At 44.5% G+C, this 21,120-nt stretch overlaps 4 protein-coding genes across 4 annotated transcripts; all 4 read left to right on the forward strand.

The window, feature by feature from the left end:
* The first annotated feature begins 68 nt into the window (after positions 1 to 68).
* LOC117847292 (26S proteasome non-ATPase regulatory subunit 14 homolog) lies at positions 69 to 4,481 on the forward strand. Its single transcript, XM_034728471.2, has 7 exons — positions 69 to 230; positions 1,398 to 1,608; positions 1,689 to 1,866; positions 2,931 to 3,012; positions 3,540 to 3,716; positions 3,830 to 3,997; positions 4,107 to 4,481. The coding sequence occupies exons 2-7, from the start codon at positions 1,482 to 1,484 to the stop codon at positions 4,296 to 4,298; spliced, it is 924 nt and encodes a 307-aa protein (XP_034584362.1). The 5' UTR covers positions 69 to 230; positions 1,398 to 1,481; the 3' UTR covers positions 4,299 to 4,481.
* Positions 4,482 to 7,297: 2,816 nt separating this feature from the next.
* Positions 7,298 to 12,091, forward strand: LOC117847289 (protease Do-like 10, mitochondrial). The gene is made up of 8 exons (XM_034728469.2): positions 7,298 to 7,796; positions 8,269 to 8,514; positions 9,238 to 9,433; positions 9,519 to 9,778; positions 10,063 to 10,190; positions 10,969 to 11,172; positions 11,335 to 11,385; positions 11,490 to 12,091. Exons 1-8 carry the CDS (start codon positions 7,379 to 7,381, stop codon positions 11,733 to 11,735), a joined length of 1,749 nt encoding a protein of 582 aa, XP_034584360.1. The 5' UTR covers positions 7,298 to 7,378; the 3' UTR covers positions 11,736 to 12,091.
* Positions 12,092 to 13,187: 1,096 nt separating this feature from the next.
* LOC117847291 (thioredoxin-like fold domain-containing protein MRL7L homolog, chloroplastic) lies at positions 13,188 to 15,007 on the forward strand. Its single transcript, XM_034728470.2, has 4 exons — positions 13,188 to 14,046; positions 14,269 to 14,350; positions 14,446 to 14,557; positions 14,661 to 15,007. The coding sequence occupies exons 1-4, from the start codon at positions 13,349 to 13,351 to the stop codon at positions 14,780 to 14,782; spliced, it is 1,014 nt and encodes a 337-aa protein (XP_034584361.1). The 5' UTR covers positions 13,188 to 13,348; the 3' UTR covers positions 14,783 to 15,007.
* Positions 15,008 to 15,641: 634 nt separating this feature from the next.
* On the forward strand, positions 15,642 to 20,771 carry LOC117848880 (uncharacterized). The gene is made up of 4 exons (XM_034730459.2): positions 15,642 to 17,361; positions 19,529 to 19,745; positions 19,844 to 20,042; positions 20,253 to 20,771. The coding sequence occupies exons 1-4, from the start codon at positions 15,730 to 15,732 to the stop codon at positions 20,368 to 20,370; spliced, it is 2,166 nt and encodes a 721-aa protein (XP_034586350.1). The 5' UTR covers positions 15,642 to 15,729; the 3' UTR covers positions 20,371 to 20,771.
* Positions 20,772 to 21,120: the final 349 nt, after the last annotated feature.

The following is a 21,120-nucleotide window of genomic DNA, read 5'->3' on the forward strand; positions in this document are numbered from 1 at the left end:
AGTTTGTTTCTAGGTCGGCCTGTTTGGGTCTATTTGGAAATCCTAGAGAAGCCCATTGCGGCCTAGGGAAAAGGCTAAAATTCGCCGGAAAAAAGGAAGCTCCGATTCCATCTCGTTCCCGTCACCGTCCGCTCGCGTGCGTCCCCATCGCGGCGACAACTCCACCGCCGGGAGCTTCCCCGTCGCCGACGAGCGCATCTCCACCGGAGGCCTCCTCCAGGGGTCCGCAGGTACCTATGCCCCCTCTCCCTTCTCCTCCTCCATCCGCACCACGGGTCCACGGCAGGCCGGCAGGGGCAACCCTAGGTCGCCGCGTGTCGCGGGCCGCCTCCACGCCGGTTTAGACTCCCTAAAGTCTCTCTCCGCCCCAGCCCTGTCCTGGATCGACATCGAACTCTACTGCACAAGTGCACATACGCTAAATATTGGCTGCTCTGTACTTGATTTGATTGAATTCCACTATTGCTAGAGGAGATCGACCTGGGCATGCCTCTGTTGTTTAGTAGTCCAAATGCAGCACCATTCACTGTTGCTACTGAGGCTGGAGCAAGCCTATATATCCATATGGTTTAGTTCTTTAGTGTGTGCTGCAGTGCTGTGATATCAGCCATGCATGCTTATCAAGATTGTTTATCCTCCAGTTTTCTCCTTAAGACATGGCCTACCTTTTTATTTGTTTACATGATTATGTGCTGTCTAAGCTGGACAGTGTAGTAATCATAGATGTACTCCCAAGTGATTGATATGAATTGATTTGGCTTGTTCAGCATGCTGACGTCATTGCCACATAGACCCTACTGGTGCTTACATATATGAAGCCCAGTTGTTGTGAATAGTGTTTAAGAAATTGTAGAAGTGTTAAGGATGAGTTCAGTTACTTAGGTGATCTGAAAACCTATTATTTGGCAATGAGACTGAAGACTTAGCTTACTCTTGTCTGGACTGGAGCTGCTACTATTTAGTTGGGAACATTTGTTCAAGACACATCTATGTTCTAGCTGCTAGCATATTCCTTGCTTCAATTCAATGGAAAGCAATGTTGCACTGGTCCATTTTACGTCATGTAATCATGTAATGCATCTGTGGGTATAGTACTTGTTGGAAAGCAATGCAGCATATTCATAATATTTGAAGTATCTCCGGATTCATGTTTCAGTTCTTGGCGGCAAGTTTAAATTCTAGTTCTGGTAGTTGGATCTGTATGGATTTTGATGTCTGGTTCTGTGTTGTAGGTTATCGTAGCTTGATAGTTAATTGATTTCCACAATTGGACTGGTAACAGAGGCTGATATCTACTAAATTGTTTGTTTCTCTGATTTACATCATTTTTACTTTCCTTCATCTAATCTCATATAAATATTTTCCTTGAGTTGATTCTTCCTCTTGCTTCTGGACAGCAAACAGCCAATCCCCAAAAAAGAGCCACACAAGAAAAACACAAGCAGCTGAGAAGCTTTCCGGTCTCTTGATAGCACATCAGCATGGAGCGCCTGCAGAGGATCTTCGGCGCCTCTGGAATGGGACAGCCACCATCGGACTCGCCGCTGCTCGATTCATCCGAGCAGGTCTACATTTCCTCCCTTGCACTCCTCAAGATGCTCAAGCACGGTCAGTAACCCTACCCCCTCTCCCCCTTCCTACTGTCCCTGGACTGCTCAAGTTGTATCACCCATGCTGATGTGCTACAGGGAGGGCTGGTGTACCAATGGAGGTGATGGGTCTTATGCTGGGTGAGTTTGTGGATGACTACACGGTCAGGGTGGTGGATGTGTTCGCCATGCCACAGAGTGGTACTGGGGTCAGTGTTGAGGCTGTTGATCATGTCTTCCAGACCAACATGCTTGACATGCTCAAGCAGACCGGAAGGTGTGTGCACTTATCATGGTGTTATTCTTGTTCATATTTGATGCCAATCTAGACTTGGTTTGTTGAACTGCCCAAGTATTTTGTATTATTTGATTAAATCTTAATAACACAAGCATTATCAGGTCACTTGAACTGCGCCGCAGTCCCAACACATATCAGTTTTTCCTGTCAGTTTGGTGTAATTGGGTCGCTCTTACTCGGTTGCCACATTAGAAAAACTGAACTCATTATATATTGTGTCTATTTACGGCTCTCACCAGTTCCACTAAAACTAACTGACCTTAGAGAAAAACAATATTGTCTTAGCTTCCAAGCACAATCCTTAATATTTCCATTAGGTAAATTTTGATCATCATAAGGATCTTCTTGACATGGGCACACTCCTCGTCCTATATTCTTCGTTTGGGTATACAGAAGATGCATCACTTCTCATCCTTCAACAATAATGTTGGCCATAGTTTCATGATTGTCGGATTTTAGTAGCCCGGTAGTCTACCAGGGGGTTACCCAAGTGGTAGATTTGTAGGCAGGGAGGATGGCGAGATCAAGAACTCAAAGGTAATCACGAGAACACGAAGGTTTAGACAGGTTCGGGCCTCCGGAGAGTAATTCCCTACGTCCTGTGTTTTGCTAGTTTGTATTGCTTTGCGTGGGTGCGAAGAATAGATTGGATGCCCTCGGGAGGCGCCCTTGGCTGCCTTATATAGGCTGACGACCTAGGGTTACAAGTCGGTTTCAATCTAATCTAGTCGGTTGTTACATGGAAATTAACCTGAGTTGGATTACAACAAGTATCCTGCAATATCCGGGCTGATTTGAATCGCCCGGACTCCTTGACTTGCGCTCCAAGTATCTTCACGTCCTTGGCCCGCACGTTCTGGTCGGGCGGGCCCATTTGCCTGGGCCGGCCAGTATCCTGGTCTGTGGGGACCCATGGGGTACCCATATCCCTCAATGATATTTGTTTTTTGTTGGCACTCTTTTATCTGAATACTAGTTTTTTCTCAGTTACTTTGTAGCCAATCAGTTATATGCCTTTGTTGACATTTGTGTCTCTTTTACAGACCGGAAATGGTTGTAGGGTGGTACCACTCCCATCCTGGCTTTGGTTGCTGGCTTTCAGGCGTTGACATCAACACTCAACAGGTATGCCGCCTCACTGCCATAAGTTGTAAAAATATCTTTAACTTTTCTCAGCAAGCAGAGTCGCAGAGATAGTTGTCGTCCCACTACTGCATGGCGATATATTAAACATTTATAGTGTATTTATAATGAAATATGAATATGATAATGGAGTCGTTCAAATGGTACACATGGTTCCTAAGCTTTTATTGTCTTATGCTGTTCCCTTTCATTTACATTTTCATTCTCCCTTAAAGTTGTCACTCAACCTAGGATTAGGCCAGTCTGTATTCCTGTTATTGATTTGTCATTCAAAGTAGCACCATGCCAATGTCTGTGCTGTATTTAACCCTGCTTAGGAGTCTAAACAACTTCAAGAATAATAGGTGATAATAGATATGTTAGCATCGTGCTAGAGTTAAGTCATTGCAAAGGCTATTCCTGTTTTACTGCTTTGATTTTCAGCAAGTGCCAAATGGTACTAAATTATTCATACTAACATTTAGCTATATGATATACTGATATGTCTAACATCAAAATTGGATATGCAGAGTTTTGAAGCTTTAAATCCCAGGGCAGTTGCTGTTGTGATAGATCCCATCCAAAGTGTCAAAGGGAAGGTGGTCATTGATGCATTTCGTCTCATTAACCCCCAAACTATGATGCTTGGCCAGGAGCCACGACAGACGACATCTAATGTTGGGCACCTAAATAAGCCATCTATTCAGGTGAGTACTCCAGCTTCTGAACTTGTGTACTGTCGACTTCTCTCTTAACAATTAGCTTAACTCTTTGTACTGTCAATTTCTCTCTAACAATTAGCTTGTCCCCATATTTTCAGGCTCTTATCCATGGGCTGAACAGGCACTACTACTCCATTGCAATCAACTACCGAAAGAATGAGCTCGAGGAGAAAATGTTGCTGAACTTGCACAAAAAGAAGTGGACTGATGGGTTGATTTTGAAGAGGTTTGACACTCATTCAAAAACCAACGAGCAGACTGTGCAGGTAAGTCATACTCAGCCCTCGAATCCCATCGATAAGATCTCTTTAGTCCATGCAGCAAACTTGAGATTTCTTTATGATATGTTATTCACATTGTTTGCCTCATGCGCAGGAAATGCTGAACCTAGCTGTGAAGTACAACAAGGCGGTGCAAGAGGAGGATGAGCTGCCACCAGAGAAACTGGCGATTGCGAACGTGGGACGCCAGGATGCGAAGAAGCATTTGGAGGAGCACGTCTCTAATTTGATGTCTTCAAACATAGTTCAGACCCTAGGGACCATGCTCGACACGGTTGTCTTTTAGTTTGGTAGTAGCGTGTCCTCAATGAATGCAGCACTGAAATTATCTTTATGTTTATTTGGCTTTATGTTTATCAAAGTTGCCATAATGCAGTGAGCCAAATACTAGTTACGATTGTGTTTGGACAGATCATATTTTAAGAATTTTTATAATCTACTGTAGCACCATCTTCGGTGTGGTTCTGTATGGGCATCAAACATTTAGATTGTCGCTTGATCATATGGAACGTATCAGGGCCCGTTCGGTTTGGCCGGAATGACCTGGATTGTAGCCCAATCCGGGCGGATTGGAATGGCTCGGAACGAATACGATCCAATATAAAAATTGTTGTTCAGTTGGTTTGGTCCGGAACCAAACCTAGGTTGAAATGATTTCAATCCTTCCTTCCTTTGCCCGGAATCAATCCCACCTCATCCCTCCCGGATCGGTTCCTGGCCACGGATGCGAGGAGACAATGCTCTGCTGGCGGCGGGAGGTGACAGTGTGGCGGCGTGGCACATCTTCGACGGCCACCACCGTGACGGCGGCCGCCGCCTTTTCCTCTTCTCTCCCTCTCGCCCTAGGTTTCTTGCTTCTTGTGTCCTCCGCTCGATTTGGCGCTTGATCTAGGTGGGGGACTGCGGTATTGTGCTGGATCTGCTGGAGATTTGGTTTGCTCGATGTGCTCACGATTAGGTTTTCAATACGAACTGGTTCTCCGTCCGGGAGAAGAGCCTCCAGTTCTCTTGTTTTTGAGGTTGTTGAGCCTAGGGTGTAGTGGTGGCGGTGGCGGCAGCGGCAGCCGTGGTGGCGGCACCCTCCCACCCGGGGCAGTGGCGGCGGCTGCGGAAGGGTTTGTTTTACCCGAAACAGGGAGGCTCTGGGGGAAGTGTGTACGGCCGCTTCGTGCTGGGGGCAGGCGCTGCGCAAGATCCGGACCGGAGGGTGCGGGGGTCTCGAGGGTGGCGCCGTGGCATCGGCGTGATCTGAAATGGGATTGGGCCCGGCGGCGCGGTATTTGCAGCGAAGGTGCCAGCCATGACCACCAACACCAAGCGCGCGTACGAGCTCCATATCCTCGTCAATTTGTCTCTGCTATTTCACTAACTTTTTTGAATTTCTTCTCAGGGTGGTGCATAGCTGGGAAATTGCTGGGAATTCCTTCGCAGGATCTTTCATGAGCATAGCGCTCTTATTGATGGAAGAATTCTTTCTTTTCTAGATAACGTTAATCTCTGATTCTTGCCACGTTGCCTTACTTGCTATTATGCTTTAGCTGTTAGCTGTTGTTGATCTGGAGACAACTAAGTTGATCTAAAATGATAGGTGAATGCAGCTGGGTACTGTTTATTGCACATTTGAGTTTGGTGCTATTGTAAACTGTCATTCTGTTAGCTGTGATTTAAATATATTTCTTGTTATGTTTTATGACCGTTGTTAATTTCTCTCATCATGATAATAGATAGCTGTTCTTTCTCCAATGGTCTAGACTGAATATAAGTTAAAGAATGGTTACAACTAGGCTTTGGTTTTGACATAGTAGTGACAGTCACAGTTGCTAAAGCAGTCACTATTTTTTCCTTTCTTGCTTGCTCAAAACTATTAGCAATCTGTTGGATCTGCCTAACAGAGTGATGCTCTTGCCAATTTTCCATGCAGTATATAAGCTGAATCCTTGTAGTAAGTCTTGTTAGTTGTTCCATCTCTTATGCTTTGAAGTTCAAAGCAGTTGATTAGTATCCCCAAAGAAATAATATGTTTCCAAACAGCACCGAGACAATGAGCTTCTGTGACCTCACAAACTCTTCATTCCTGCAGGTTCTCCATCAGGTGGTGGCAGGCTGGCAGCAGCTCTAGATACGTTTGTTTGATCCCACAGTAGATGATTTGCTATGATGTTTCTGAGATGGTGATTCTACGACTATCACGATACACTCTGTTCTGGTGGCAATGTACTTGTGTTAGATATCATAGTGCTATGACTATGCTTTTGTAGACCACATTTGCCTGCCGTGGTGTTATGAAGATGCGTCTGTTGTTCTTGCCATGGTGCAAGTTATATTGGGGACAAATTTTGTGTTTGTTCTGGATAGTAACAAGGTTGTTTACTATTCATTTTTTGTGGTGGCCATGGATTGTAGACGCAAGCTGACCCGGAAGTGGTGTGGTATTTCTTATATTTTCTTGCTAGCTTGATCTGGATTGATTCCACCTGTGTGCATCTTCGGTTTGAGTGGATTGGTAGGATTAAATTCTAGCCGGATTGAGTGACACAGGTGGAATCACTTGAACTGGGCGTGGAAGTAATCCTAGTCGGGATCCAATGCGACCAAAACGAACGAGGCCTCAGTAGTTTCACCGTTGGATTGTTCCTCGTTCCAATCAGGTCATAATACTAGGAGATTCTCTGTCTCGGTGGCAACACATGTATATTAGGCATACTCCCTCTCTCCTAAATTACTATTTGTTTTGATTTTTGTAGATCCATAATTTTTACTATGCACCTAATATATATATATATATATATATATTATATATATATATCTAGATAGATATATGGTAAAAGATATGTATCTAGAAAAGTCAAAACGAATAGGACGGAGGGAGTACTGTACAGGAACATTGACCCCTACGAAGGCTTGGCTAACAAATTATGAGATTGACAAGAACCTTGAGATCACTTTCTTAATTTGAACATTGTTAGTTAGGACTACACTTGATACTAGTTTGGAGCCATGATTTTATTATTCTACCAAAAGACATCCTTCAACTGAAAGATGCCTCTCCTTTCAGAGGAAACTTTCAGAGGAAACTGTACTCCTATGCTACTAATTCTTCAACATTATTAGCTTGTATAAATTGACTAACTTAGATTGCTTCACACATTTTTTTCCTGCTTGAAATTCTTAATGCTGCGATGGATTTTGGGCACACGAATTTTAATTGTATTCGCTGCTGATTCGATGAACCCAAATACGGAAATACCCAAGTTTTGGGTTTACGCAAGTACCCAACCTAAAACCCACGAGCCGAAAACTCCCAAACCCTCGATCCGTCCTGCTGCCCCCTCCTCTCCTCTCGTCTCTCCCTCCGGCGAAGCCACCATGCTCGCCGCAGCTCGCTCCCTCCGCCGCCTCTCCTCTTCCTCCTCCTCCGTCCGCTCCCTCCGCGTCTTCCTGCACCCTCCCGCACCCCCGCCCTCGGCTCCGCCTCTCCGAACCCTTACCCGCGCCTTCCTCCCGCACCTCGCCGCCGCCCACCGCTTCTCCCCCGCCTCCTTCTCTTCCTCCGCCCCATCCCGCCTAGGCGAATGCGGTGGCGCGCGGGGAGCCCCGGCGATTCCCGAGGAGGTGGAGGGGGAGGAGGAGGAGGCGGCGGGAGTGCTGGTGCGGCATGACACGGACGCGTACGCTGCGGTGGAGCTGGCTCTGGACTCCGTGGTGAAGGTGTTCACGGTGTCCAGCAGCCCCAACTACTTCTTGCCGTGGCAGAACAAGGCGCAGCGAGAGAGCATGGGCTCCGGTAAGGCACCGATTTTGGCGCTCGTGTCGTAGTAGTGTATTGCTGTGTTTGGTTTGGATCTCTGCCACGTATTTAGGTGTCTGTGTGCGAGAGGCATCGAAAGTAAGCTTGTGGAGGGCTTGAGTGTCAAGTTCTCTTGAAATCGACCTAAAAAAAATCCACTCGTTTACATTACAAGTTTAGAGCTCGTGGTTGAGTAATTTGCTGGTTCCAAATTTGCAAAGGAAATTTGTACTTTAGCTCTGAATTGTGTGTCTCAATGTCTGTTGTATAGGCATATCATATGTTGTAGAGCACGGGAATTGTTGGATCTTTAGGTATACCGACAAGCTGATGTGGTTAATATTACTCCACAGTTCGCATGGTGTGAAAAATCAATCTTTGTAGACCTTATGACAACTGAGCAGATTCAAATGCACTGAAACAGAAGTCCTTCTTTGGTTCATCTCTGAATTCAATGTCCCTGTTGCAGGATTTGTAATTCCTGGAAGAAGGATTGTGACAAATGCTCATGTTGTAGCTGATCACACTTTTGTTCTTGTGAGGAAGCATGGTTCGCCTACCAAATACAAGGCAGAGGTCCAGGCTGTTGGTCATGAATGTGACTTGGCTCTGTTGACTGTTGAGAGTGAGGAGTTCTGGGATGGGGTGAACAGCTTGGAGCTTGGTGAAATCCCCTTTTTGCAAGAAGCTGTTGCGGTGGTAGGCTACCCTCAAGGTATGAGCCTGACATTGAGTAGTTGGCAGTCTGATATTTATTCCAGTATTTGTATCTAGAAGACGAACTTGTTAGTTATATAATTCCATTCCATCCATGACGGTATCCAATTCAAGTTGCACATGCAGCATACACATGACCATCTATTCTGCAAGGGTGCAATTGATGAATTGAAACATGTTAGTACTGTTTTGGATGAGTGAATGTGGTCTAATTGATTGCATCGGCAAGCAAACTAATAAATAATTGGAACACATGAATACAGGATGTTAATGGAAAGGGGAAGCTCAATCATCTTTATGATTTCACCACTTCTAAAATTCATAACAAACAATTTGCTTCTCTATTAACTTGGTAACCAATCATGAAAAATTCGTGATAAGCAGCCCAGGAATTTTATGTAGCAAGTGCCTTTCTACTTTCCTGTAACATCATCTACATGGCAGACTATATGACACCAATAGCTACTCCAGTATATATAGGTGCTACGACTTCCTGCCATTTCAATTTATGCATGCATGCATGCTTGTACCTGATGATATTCGTATGACTATTTATCTTATCTCTCAAAGATTGCCTACTTCTCCTAGTTGTGCAGCTCGGCAGGCTTCAATATTACTGCTAACATTAATCATTGTGCAAGAGATTCTCTCTATACTTCATAGAAAACAGAACTATGTCAAATGTTGGACAGTATATGATCCTAAACTTGCTGTGACTCAGGTGGAGACAATATTTCTGTTACCAAGGGGGTTGTCTCTAGAGTTGAACCAACACAATATGCCCATGGTGCTACACAGCTTATGGCTATACAAATAGATGCGGCAATTAATCCAGGTAACAGTGGAGGACCTGCAATTATGGGTGATAAAGTAGCCGGAGTTGCTTTCCAGAATTTGTCAGGGGCAGAAAACATTGGGTGAGTCATTAACCTTTTCCTTTTGCACCAATTTAACCTTTGCCACCTAGTTTTTTTTCTTAACGTTTTCCTCTTTTTTTTTCAGTTATATCATACCAGTGCCTGTGATTAAGCGTTTCATTTCTGGAGTAGAAGAGAATGGTAAATATTCTGGATTTTGTACTCTTGGAGTATCTTGCCAGGCTACTGAAAATATTCAATTAAGAGAGTGCTTTGGTATGCGGCCTGAAATGACTGGAGTTTTAGTTAGTAGAATAAATCCTCTATCTGATGCTCACAAGATTTTGAAGAAAGATGATATCCTCCTTGCGTTTGATGGTGTACCTATAGCAAATGACGGGACAGGTGAGCTTAAAAGTTTCCACGTATGCAATACCTCAATATGCATAACCAACCAATTTCTGTTGCATATTTGTTTTTTTTTCCATTTACCTTTCTATTTGTTATGGTATCTGTGAGTCTGTAGCACGCAATAACATGGACGCATATACATTTCACACCCTTGGTGCATGTTTTTGCATACTTCTTTGCAGCTTTTTGTGCAAATCCGTGAATCAATTCATGAACTATTTCTAGATAGTGGCATCACAGCATCAACCACTTAATATTGTCCGTTATATTGTCTGCAGTTCCATTCCGGAATAGGGAGAGGATCACCTTTGATCATCTGGTGTCCATGAAGAAGCCTGGAGAAACAGCTGTTCTCAAAGCATTAAGAGATGGTAAAGAGCAAGAATTGAGTGTCATACTTAGACCTGTGAGTCCTTGCCATATTATTACATTTGATTTGATCTGTACCTTTGATTATATGGGTGCAATTTATGGTTGCTTGCTGGTTACCAAATATAGTAGTGTTATTCTATTGCTATTCTTGTTTACCTTCACACCAATTTTGCAAGTGCTAGACATGGTAATAGGTTCAACCTTGAAAAATCTAGATCGGTACACTATCCCACATAAGCAATATCCCTGTTCCAGAACTCACCAACATATCAATGTAAGTTTGTACCACACCGAACCCATTGATATTAGCTAATGGGTCTGTTTTGGCCCTTGTAGAGTTATTTAAGTATCTGGGCAGAGACCAACTCATCTCTTATGTACTCCCTCTGTCCCAAAAAGAATGATGTTTTGGCATTCAAATTTGTCCCAAAAAGAATGACGTTCTAGGATTTAAATCTTATGCATGCATAATTTGGCGTGTTGATCTCGTGCATGCATGATTAAATGGAAACATATTTTCTTCATTTTCTATATGCAAACTGAACTAACTAAGGGTACATGCCTCTTTTTCATTCACCTCTAATCTGTCTGGAAAATCCCAGAAAGTCATTCTTTTTGGGATGGAGGGAGTAGGTCCTTAGCAGTCCATGTAATTTGAACCAAATGGTATTCTACACAGCTCTCCCAGTCTTCTCTTTTCACTCATCATTTCTTTCTTCGCTATTTCTGTGTTATGCTAGTGCCTATAGCTTTCAAAATGTTGACCCTTGAAGTTGTAACTGATTTCTTGTATGTGTTTTTTTATTATGCAGTTGCAGCCTTTAGTTCCAGTCCATCAATTTGATAAACTACCAAGCTACTATATCTTTGCTGGTTTTGTATTTATCCCGCTAACCCAGCCTTATCTCCATGAATTTGGAGAAGACTGGTATAATGCCTCACCACGCCGATTATGTGAACGGGCACTAAGAGAACTTCCCAAGAAGGCTGGTGAACAGCTAGTTGTCTTATCTCAGGTATTGTACCATTAATTCACTACATCACTGCGATTCTGTTCTACATTTCAATATTCCATTCACAAACACTTGGTACCAGTTATATAGAAAAACACTTGGCACCACAGGATTCCCATTATCTTCTGATAATATTTATCTTTGTACTGAATAATTATTTTTCAGGTTCTCATGGATGATATCAACGTTGGTTATGAAAGGCTTGCTGAACTGCAGGTATGATGCTATAACTACCCTGGTACACTGGTACCCAAGCAGAGACATCAATTCTCCAGCATATATCCTACTATTCAAGAAGCCTAATATCGCACGATCACCAGGTAAAGAAGGTTAATGGTGTGGAGGTTGAAAACCTGAAGCACTTGTGCAGCCTTGTGGAAAGCTGCACTGAAGAAAACTTGAGATTCGATTTGGATGATGAAAGAGTCATCATCCTGAAGTACCAGAACGCAAGGCTCGCCACATCCCGGGTCCTCAAGCGGCACAGGATACCGTCAGCCATGTCGAGCGACCTTGTCGAAGAGCAAGCGACTAACGGTGAGGTTGAGGCATCATGCACCAGCTAATGGGGAGATTTTTTGTAGACCTAGTTGGAGAGCTCCCTGCTGAAGCACAGTTCCGAGGAGCTCGCTTCATTTTTGGCAAGGCAGGCGCACCTGCCAATGACCTCCTGGAGTTGTACCATGGCTTCAGTTGCTCCTTGCTGAGCCGCTTCAGTTTTGACGAAAGGAGGGTCGTCAGAGAATAAGATTATGAGCGCCGGAGCTAGCCTGATATGTAACAGAAACGTAACCATTCTTTTTTCCAAAGCATCCATTTTTACCGGGCGTTGGCGTAGCGCCCCCAATGTTGAGTTCAGATCATGTATCGTGTGTATCATCAGGAAGCACAGCATAGAAAAAGAAAAAGAATTTCAGTTCAATGTTTCTTTGCAGACATGTTATGAAAAGGGGGAAAGAGTAAGAGAGAGGAGAAAGTGAACCTTGTTGTCAAGATGCGTCTTGCATCGGACATCAGGAAAACCTCCAGGAGCTCTGGGCTTTGACCAACCTGTAATGGGCCTCTAGGTGATTCATTCATTCAAACTCTCGGTTGGGTCCAATGGGCTTCAATAGGCTGTAAATTAGTGGATCTCTGCCTCATTTCCCCAATTTTTTTTATTTTCATATTTTTTATTTTAATATTTTACAAAAATTAATAAAAAATTGTAAATCTATACTTGTTGTACTGCCGTTTCAAACGGCGGAAGCAAGCGTTAAACCGACAGTAAGGACAGTAAGCTTCACGAAGTACACTTTCAAAAAATCATAACTAATTCATACGAACTCAGATGGAGATAAACTTTATATTAATTCATATGAACTCAGATGGTGATAAACTTTATATGAAACGAGATGCATAATTTTTTAGTTCAATCCGTTTTCATTTGGTGTCATCTTGGTATTCAAATAATCGACGCAAGTTTCAGATCTAAAATTCAAATTTTAGGTTTTCAAAAAATCATAACTAATCCATATGAACTCGGATGGAGATAAACTTTATATAAAAATTATAGATCTCATCGAGAAATACAACTTTATAGTTCAAACTATTTTCATTTGATACTATATTTGTGCTTAAATAATCGACACAAGTTTCAGATCTGATAATCGACACAAGTTTCAGATCGACACAGATCTGAAACTTGTGTCGATTATTTGAGCATAAAGATGGATCTGAAAATTGTGTCGATTATTTGAGTATAAAAATGGTATTAAATGAAAACAGTTTGAACTACAAAGTTGTAGATCTCGTCGAGATCTATAATTTTGTTATAAAGTTTATCTCCATATGAGTTCATATGAATTAGTTATGATTTTTTAAAGGTGTACGGTAGGTTGGTACCTTCCGCCGTTTGAAATGGTGGTACAGCTGTGGATTTGCAATTTTTTCTATATATTTTTGCAAAATATTAAATTAAAAAATAAAAAATAAAAAAAATTCCATTTCCAGGTTAGTTCAGCAGTTCAACTCACTGTCCACCTCCCGCTGCGGCGGCGTGAACAAATATCACGCCCCAAGAAGCAGAAGTGGATTACGCACGCGAAGCTTAGCAAGAATCACCTCCAATCTTACTGCTTGACTCGAGCCCTAGATTAGAAGAGAGGCGCACTGCGTGAGTGAGCGGTGGGACAGCACGATGGCGCTGCCCGCGACCTGTTCGACGTTTTGCCTGAAAGGGGCGGAGCAGCGCGGTCCACCCCGCTGGAGCTTCCACAGGTTATCTGCGCGCGCGGCGAGCCTCATAGGCTTCGGTTCTTGCCCACGCCGCGGGAGGCTCGTGCTCGCCGGCTGCGCGCGGGCAGGGGCGGGGGCGAGCGACTCCAAGGCCGTGCAGCTGGTGCTCGGCGGCCGTGCGCGCGACGACGCCGGCGACACCGACTCCGAGTCCAGCGATGACGAGGGCGGCGAGGACGGCGAGGTGCCCATGACGGACGAGGAGCGGAGGACGCTGCGCCGGAAGATACGGGAGATGATGGACCGCGTCCCGGAGACGGCGGAGCTCACGGACCCGGAGGAGCGGAAGGCCAAGATGCGGGAGCTGCTGACCAAATACGAGCTGGTGGTGGAGGAAGAGGACCCGGACTGGCCTGAGGACGCCGAGGATGGGATGGGCTTCAGCCTCGGCCAGTTCTTCGACAAGATCACCATCAAAGCCGAGAAGAAGGATGACGCCGACGAGGAGGATGACACGGGGAATCAGGGTGACAAGGAGATTGTTTGGGAGGATGACAATTACATCAAGCCGATTAGGGATGTCAAGACACAGGATTGGGATGCGTCCGTGTTCACTGATTTCGGACCGATGGTTGTGCTTGTGCATAACAGATATAAGAGGTACTGCAAAATTCATTCCTTGTTCTTTCTCAAGTGGTTGCACATTGCAGTTGAATAGATTTGAATACTTGATAGTATATGCTGAACCTGAACGGTTCTGTCTAAATTGCAAGGGAGCTAGTGTTTTGTCTTGTTTCAATTGTCAATGAATAGGTCATGGAATTTATTGAACACCCTTCCATCCAATGTCAGTTTGAGAAAGCATGATCTTTGTTCTTGTAGACCACAGGAGAATGAGATGGCAAGGGCTGAGCTTACTAAGGCGATCGAGATGTTTTGGGAACACAATCTGCCGTCACCAAGGGTACATACTTCGTTGCAACATCTTTCAGTAATTTCCTTGGTAATTGGTGCTTCAAGGAGCTTCCAAGTTCTGACTATGCACTTATCATTCTGCAGTGTGTGGCGGTAGATGCCTGTGCCGAGCCTGACCTTGTGGACGCGCTGAAGGTTTCTGGTTTCCCTGAGATTCTCTTCACTAATGCAGGGAGGATAATACACCGTGAGAAAGGTAGGTTGTATGGATCGTCATAGAGAAATAATCAGCTAATTCACCAACTTGCTTTTGATCAGCTGTGTTGTGAAGTTCCCTGACCATGAATCTCTCGTGCTAGTTGTTCGGTCGGCGGAGGCATGGTCGAGGATGATGGCGTTCTTCTACTACAAAGCAGCAAGGCCACCTTTCTTGTGTGAAGCAGATGGGAAGGGTCAAGAAAAGGTCCCTTTGATGTCATGAGAACAACGTGGAAGCTTAGCCTCGTATTAGTTATAGTAATCTAGTGCCTCGAATTGCATCAGTGTACACTATTAGGATTCTAGTGTTGAAACTCTCAACTGTTTCGACAAATCTCCACTAAGCAACCTCTTTGTGGTGCGGTGCAATGTCTGGAAATTTCTGTCACAAGGATTGAACATTAGACTATTAGAATATAGATATAAAGATCACAAGGATGGAGATGTCTATGAAGTATCCAAATTATCTATTTATTTTTCTTATTTTGATATGATACGAATATGGTGAGGATCCCGGTGTTATATCGGGTTGACTTTAACACTGCGACAGGTTGCAAACAAAGAACAAGCATAATTTTCTGACGATTGCTGGTATCTGCTTGATGCTTCGTCTTCCATCTACGGCGAATGCCAGTAAACTCTAGCGGCTTCAGGTTTCACATCCAAGTATAAAATCCGACAGGTTTTTTGAATGAAAAATTTGTGATCAGATATCCAAACCGACACAATTTCACCGTTTTAAAGTTCAAGCAGGGGTATTTGTCATAAAAATTGAATCCTAATCCTAGACCCTGCAAGCAAACGCGAGAAAAAAGAAATGTCTAATATCTCATAACCTTAACCAGATAAAAAAACAAGCTTTTATCGAGCGAACTCGAATGTAGATCGATTTTAGCGTGGTTTGCTCTCAGTCTCCCTCTATCAAAACTTTTCAGCAGGCGGAGCATCATATATTGAATAAGCATTTTCCAGAAGCCGACGGAGGCCCAAGGCCCAAACAACCAGGAGTCAAAAAAAGCCCGTCTCTTCCGGCACCCTAGTGGCTAGCGCGAGCGCCGCGGGTCTGTCTCCCCCTCTTCTCCCTCCCAGTCCCCAATCCCGTTACTTTTCCCATCTCATCTCCCCGCCCGCCTCCGCCCAAAAATCTAAACCCTAACCCTAACGCCGGCCATGGCGCTCACTACACGCGGCGGCGGCGCCGGCGGCGGGGATCCCGCGAAGGCGCCGTCCGCCTCCGACCCCAGCCTCGGCTTCCTCACCAAGCGCGACACCGAGGTCAAGCTGCCCCGCGCCACGCGGGTCAAGAACAAGACCCCCGCGCCGGTCCAGATCACGGCGGAGCAGATCCTCCGGGAGGCCCGGGAGCGGCAGGAGCCCGAGATACGCCCGCCCAAGCAGAAGATCACAGACACCCACGAGCTCGCCGAGTACCGCCTCCGCAAGCGGAAGGAGTTCGAGGACGTCATCCGCCGCGTGCGGTGGAGCGTCTCGGCGTGGGTCAAGTACGCGCGGTGGGAGGAGCAGCAGCGGGACTTCGCGCGCGCGCGGTCCGTCTACGAGCGCGCGCTCGACGTCGCCCACCGCGACCACACGCTCTGGCTCAAGTATGCCGAGTTCGAGATGCGGAACCGGTTCGTCAACCACGCCAGGAACGTCTGGGACCGTGCGGTGTCGCTCCTCCCGCGGGTCGACCAGCTATGGTACAAGTACATCCACATGGAGGAGCTGCTTGGCGCGGTTGCCAATGCGCGCCAGGTGTTTGAGCGCTGGATGGCGTGGCGACCTGACACAGCTGGGTGGAATTCTTACATCAAGTTTGAGCTGCGTTATGGGGAGGTCGAGCGCGCCAGGGCTATCTATGAGCGGTTTGTAGCTGAGCATCCACGGCCAGACACTTTCATCCGCTATGCTAAGTTTGAGATGAAGCGTGGTGAAGTAGAGCGGGCACGACGGGTATATGAGCGTGCGGCGGACCTGCTTGCGGACGATGAGGATGCAGAGGTGCTGTTTGTGGCATTTGCAGAGTTTGAGGAGAGGTGCCGGGAGGTTGAGCGTGCACGTGCTATATACAAACATGCGCTGGACAGGGTACCGAAGGGTCGGGCTGAGGAACTGTACAGGAAGTTTCTGGCATTTGAGAAGCAATTTGGTGACCGTGAGGGGATCGAGGATGCCATTGTGGGGAAGAGGAGATTTCAGTATGAGGATGAGGTGAGGAAGAACCCACTAAACTATGACTCATGGTTTGATTACATCCGCCTGGAGGAGAGTGTTGGGAATAAGGACAGGATCAGGGAGGTTTATGAGAGGGCCATTGCTAATGTGCCCCCTGCAGAGGAGAAGCGGTATTGGCAGAGGTATATATTCCTCTGGATTAACTATGCACTTTATGAGGAGCTTGATGCACAAGACATGGAACGGACCAGGGAGGTTTACAAGGAATGCCTGAAGTTGATTCCACACAAGAAGTTCACGTTCGCAAAGATATGGCTCATGGCAGCCCAGTTTGAGATAAGACAGAGAAATCTAAAGGCTGCTCGACAAATTCTTGGAAATGCAATTGGAATGGCCCCGAAGGGCAAGATATTTAAGAAATATATTGAAATCGAGCTGTATCTTGGAAACTTTGACCGTTGTAGGACTCTTTACGAGAAATACATTGAATGGTCCCCAGCAAACTGTTATGCCTGGAGAAAGTATGCTGAATTGGAGAAGAACCTTAGTGAGACTGATCGTGCTCGATCAATATACGAACTTGCTATTGCACAGCCAGCCCTTGATACGCCAGAGGTTCTGTGGAAGGTATGTTCTCTTGATTATGCACATTTTATGGGTATGCAATTGTTTTGTTATTATTCCTAAACTAACTGATCAAGTATAAATGATATTGTAATAACCTATTAGCACTGCCCTAGTTACTAAAATAATCAGAACTCATTTTGTAGTGAACTATACATTGCTCTTTAGGTGCTCAAAGAGCTACTGTTCTTTGGGTAAAATATGTTGTTGTACATATCCTGGATTTGCTAATATGTTTGCAAACTTTTCTGCTGAAAGTTTGTGTCACTATTTGGCCCTGCAGAAACACTTTTTTACTGTGCACTTGTATTTTGGCCCCTATTTCTCTGTATATTCCATGGTTTTTAAAGTGGTAAGGAAAAGCATGGCAAGCCACCCCTTCCAATAGCATACGTGATGCCTAGGCACTTATAAGGCCAGGCAAGGTGACGCCATATAAATCTAAGAAACTGCAAAATAGCTGATGGACAAGAAGAAAAAATGAAAAGGGAAAAAAGAAAGATGGAAGAAGGAATAAGAAGGGGCCTGGCCCAATCTACCAGCCAGCCCACATCCCTGGTGTGACCTACATATGCGGTTCCCCCGATCCCATCCAGGCCAACAGCGCTGCCGCTTCCCCTCCGCATCTCGCGAGTCACACTCCCTCTCAGGCCTCTCACATCCTGCTCTCTCTCTCTCCCTCTCTCCCTCTCCCTCCCTCTCTCCAGATGTGTTGCTGCCGCTCGCAACTTCTCCTCCCTGCCGCTTCCCTTCCCTTTCCTCATGCTCTGCACCCTCAGATTGAACGCTGCTGCTGCCCCCTTCCATATCGACCATGCCATAGGTGATGGGTGCATGTTCCGCGCTGGCCACCAGCATTAGAGCCGACGGGGGTGACACCGATTGCATGTTCTTGGTCTGGCTGGCTCACCCATTCTTCCTCCTTTTTCCCTCCCTAACTCTCATTTGCTGATTTTTGTCATGGCAACTGGGACAGCCAGAATCCCAGTGCGCCTCATAACCTAGACTTCCACGGTATACCCTTCTGAGATGAATAATCACAAATGTTTGTACAGTTCAATTGGCTGTTTGATCGTTGCCCAATAATGTTTCAGAATTCTAGCATGAATTTGTCACACCCAACACATCTTTTAGTAGTTTTCTTATTGAACAGGTAAGCAATGCATCTGACCATGCAAATTGTTCAGACATTAAAAGCTTTGTAAGATATTAATTGATCAATTCTTATGTCATGTCATTATGGTTAACCGCACAATATGCTTATTTAGAGACTTTGATCTTTATTGGATTATGGAGATCTGCACATTTGGCTGCAACATCCTAAAGTCAATTTGCATCTCAAGCTAAAATGGGCATGCTACATTTTGTTTCTTTTTTACCATTCGCAAACCTGAATCCTATTTATTGTTGTCTTACCTGGGACCCAACTTTTTTGCTGTAAGATTTGCATCTATTTAGTTCAGATATGTTCTCCTTTCATATTATATTCGTTACTAGATGTCATTCGATGTAATTTAGAAAATAATTTCATCAATTCTTCTACATTGAATCTATGCTACCCATTCTAGTTTATGAAAGAATAAGTTTTGCTCTGCCATATCACAGTCTTGGCATTCCTTACCTTTTTCATTACAAAATATGTTTGTTTTATTTTCATTTATAATCTTATTAAGCACCATTGCCCAGGGATTTTGTAGTGGATTTGTCTTTTGTGTAAACTTATGTACAATTTTCCTCAGTTTTCTTGGACTTTTCAGTAGGCTTACTGCTTGACATTCATACTACCATAAAAGTGTTAGGTTAGTTTGTAGTGCAAGTAACTGAAAGCACCTGTGTTATTGATTTCTGTTGGACTTTTCTGCCTCAGTTTATAAGAAGTAAACAGAATATAGTAGCATTTAGCTTCAAATATCTGTCCTGATAATGCATTTTCAAACTGTATGGTTTTAGGTTATGTTTAAAAATTCCGCAAATCTGGTAATCTACTTGGTGCAGCATGAGTTCTTATCACTTTGACATTTGAGACATTCTGAAAATTTCAGTTAATTCTTTTTAATTTTTTTACTAACTCATTTAGTGCTGTTTATTTCCTGTAGTACTTCTAAGTTTGTTTTATATATTTTTTTTATATGGATGCTTACCAACTCATGTCCTGCTTTTCGACTCACAGGAGTACCTGCAATTTGAAATTGATGAAAGTGAATTTGGTAGGGCAAGGGATCTATATGAAAGACTGCTTGAGAGAACAAAGCATTTGAAGGTATGGATCAGTTTTGCTGAGTTCGAGGCCTCAGCTGGCTTGGGCAGTGAAGACAGCGAAAGTGAGGAGAAAAAGAGTGAAGTTGGTTATCAGGAGCAGCAGATGGAGCGGGTTAGCAAATGTAGAGGTAAATGATGAGTTAGAGAATCCTACTGGATGTATTTCTTTTGCATTTATTTACTCACCGCTAAGTAAAAATAACACCTTTTATGCTATGATGGTCAGCTATCTTTGAAAGGGCATTCGACTACTTCAGAACCAGTGCCCCAGAGTTGAAGGAGGAAAGAGCTATGCTTCTTGAAGAATGGCTTAGTAAGGAGTTGAGCTTCGGTGATCTTGGTGATGTCAGCTTAGTGCAGAAGAAGGCTCCAAGAAAAGTCAAGCGGAAGAGACCAATCCCTACGGAAGATGGATCCACCATAGCGTATGCTCTTTACTCAGTTGTTCCTTTTTGCATTTCTGTTTCAGAAAGTTTGCATCTGCATGTGTAGCTATGTTATGCATTAGTCAGTATCCACTAAATTTTAAATCAGGAAAATAGCAAGCACAAAATCTGTTGCCTTTTTCTCTTTCCTTTTGTTTTCTGGATCTCTGGAAATATATGTACTGACATAACATTTGCTTAATCCTTCAGGTATGAGGAGTATATAGATTACATTTTCCCTGATGAAGTTGCTCAAGCACCAAACCTGAAGATCCTAGAAGCTGCTTACAAATGGAAGAAGCAGAAAACTGGCGATGATGATGAGTGATCTTGACATCTGAGTGTGGCATTGTCATATCTATTTTGCGGCAGCCAAAATCAGATGTAAAGCATATGCAATGCTGTGGATAGAGTTACAAGAACGGGAATGATCAATTTCTTGATGTCACAGGTGCTAAGGATGCTCTTGCTGTTGAAAAGAATCCCGAGAATCCCTTTAGTCTAAAACAGCACTGGGATTTCCTTTGACGTGTGATTGTTTTGGCAAAACTAGGGGGAAAATGACCATATTCTTCTCGTAGGCACTTTTTGTAAATCTTGTAAACTCACAAGTAGTGCTGTCATAGTTTTTCCCATCTGCTATTCATATTGTATCACTTTTTGTATTCAAATATGTATTTCCGCTGACCAAAAAAGAAGTGGTGGAAGGTTTAAGGCTGAGTTTTCTTAGTTCGATTGTTATCCACGAGAATCCTTTTTTTTTTTTGAGATCTTACTAGAATTACTTATACTTTTATTATTAAGGAACCTGCCAGGCAGGCCACTCTTTTTTTTTTTGGGGGAGTGCCAGGCAGCTTCCCCCTAGATGGGCTTCATGCGACCTCCTCGTCCTCTTCGTTTCTTATGCGGGCCGCCTAGTTGGGCTTCCGGATCTTCTTCCTTCGACCTGCCGCACGCCCGCACCCACACACCCACCGCAGCCGCGCTCGTCGTGGCATTCCCGTCGGAGCGCCGGCGGTCGCCGCGCCGGGACAATTCCATCCATGCTCGATGAACTAAGGCACATCCATGGTCGGCA

This window comes from Setaria viridis, chromosome 3, assembly GCF_005286985.2.
Source record: "Setaria viridis chromosome 3, Setaria_viridis_v4.0, whole genome shotgun sequence".
Taxonomy (NCBI): domain Eukaryota; kingdom Viridiplantae; phylum Streptophyta; class Magnoliopsida; order Poales; family Poaceae; genus Setaria; species Setaria viridis.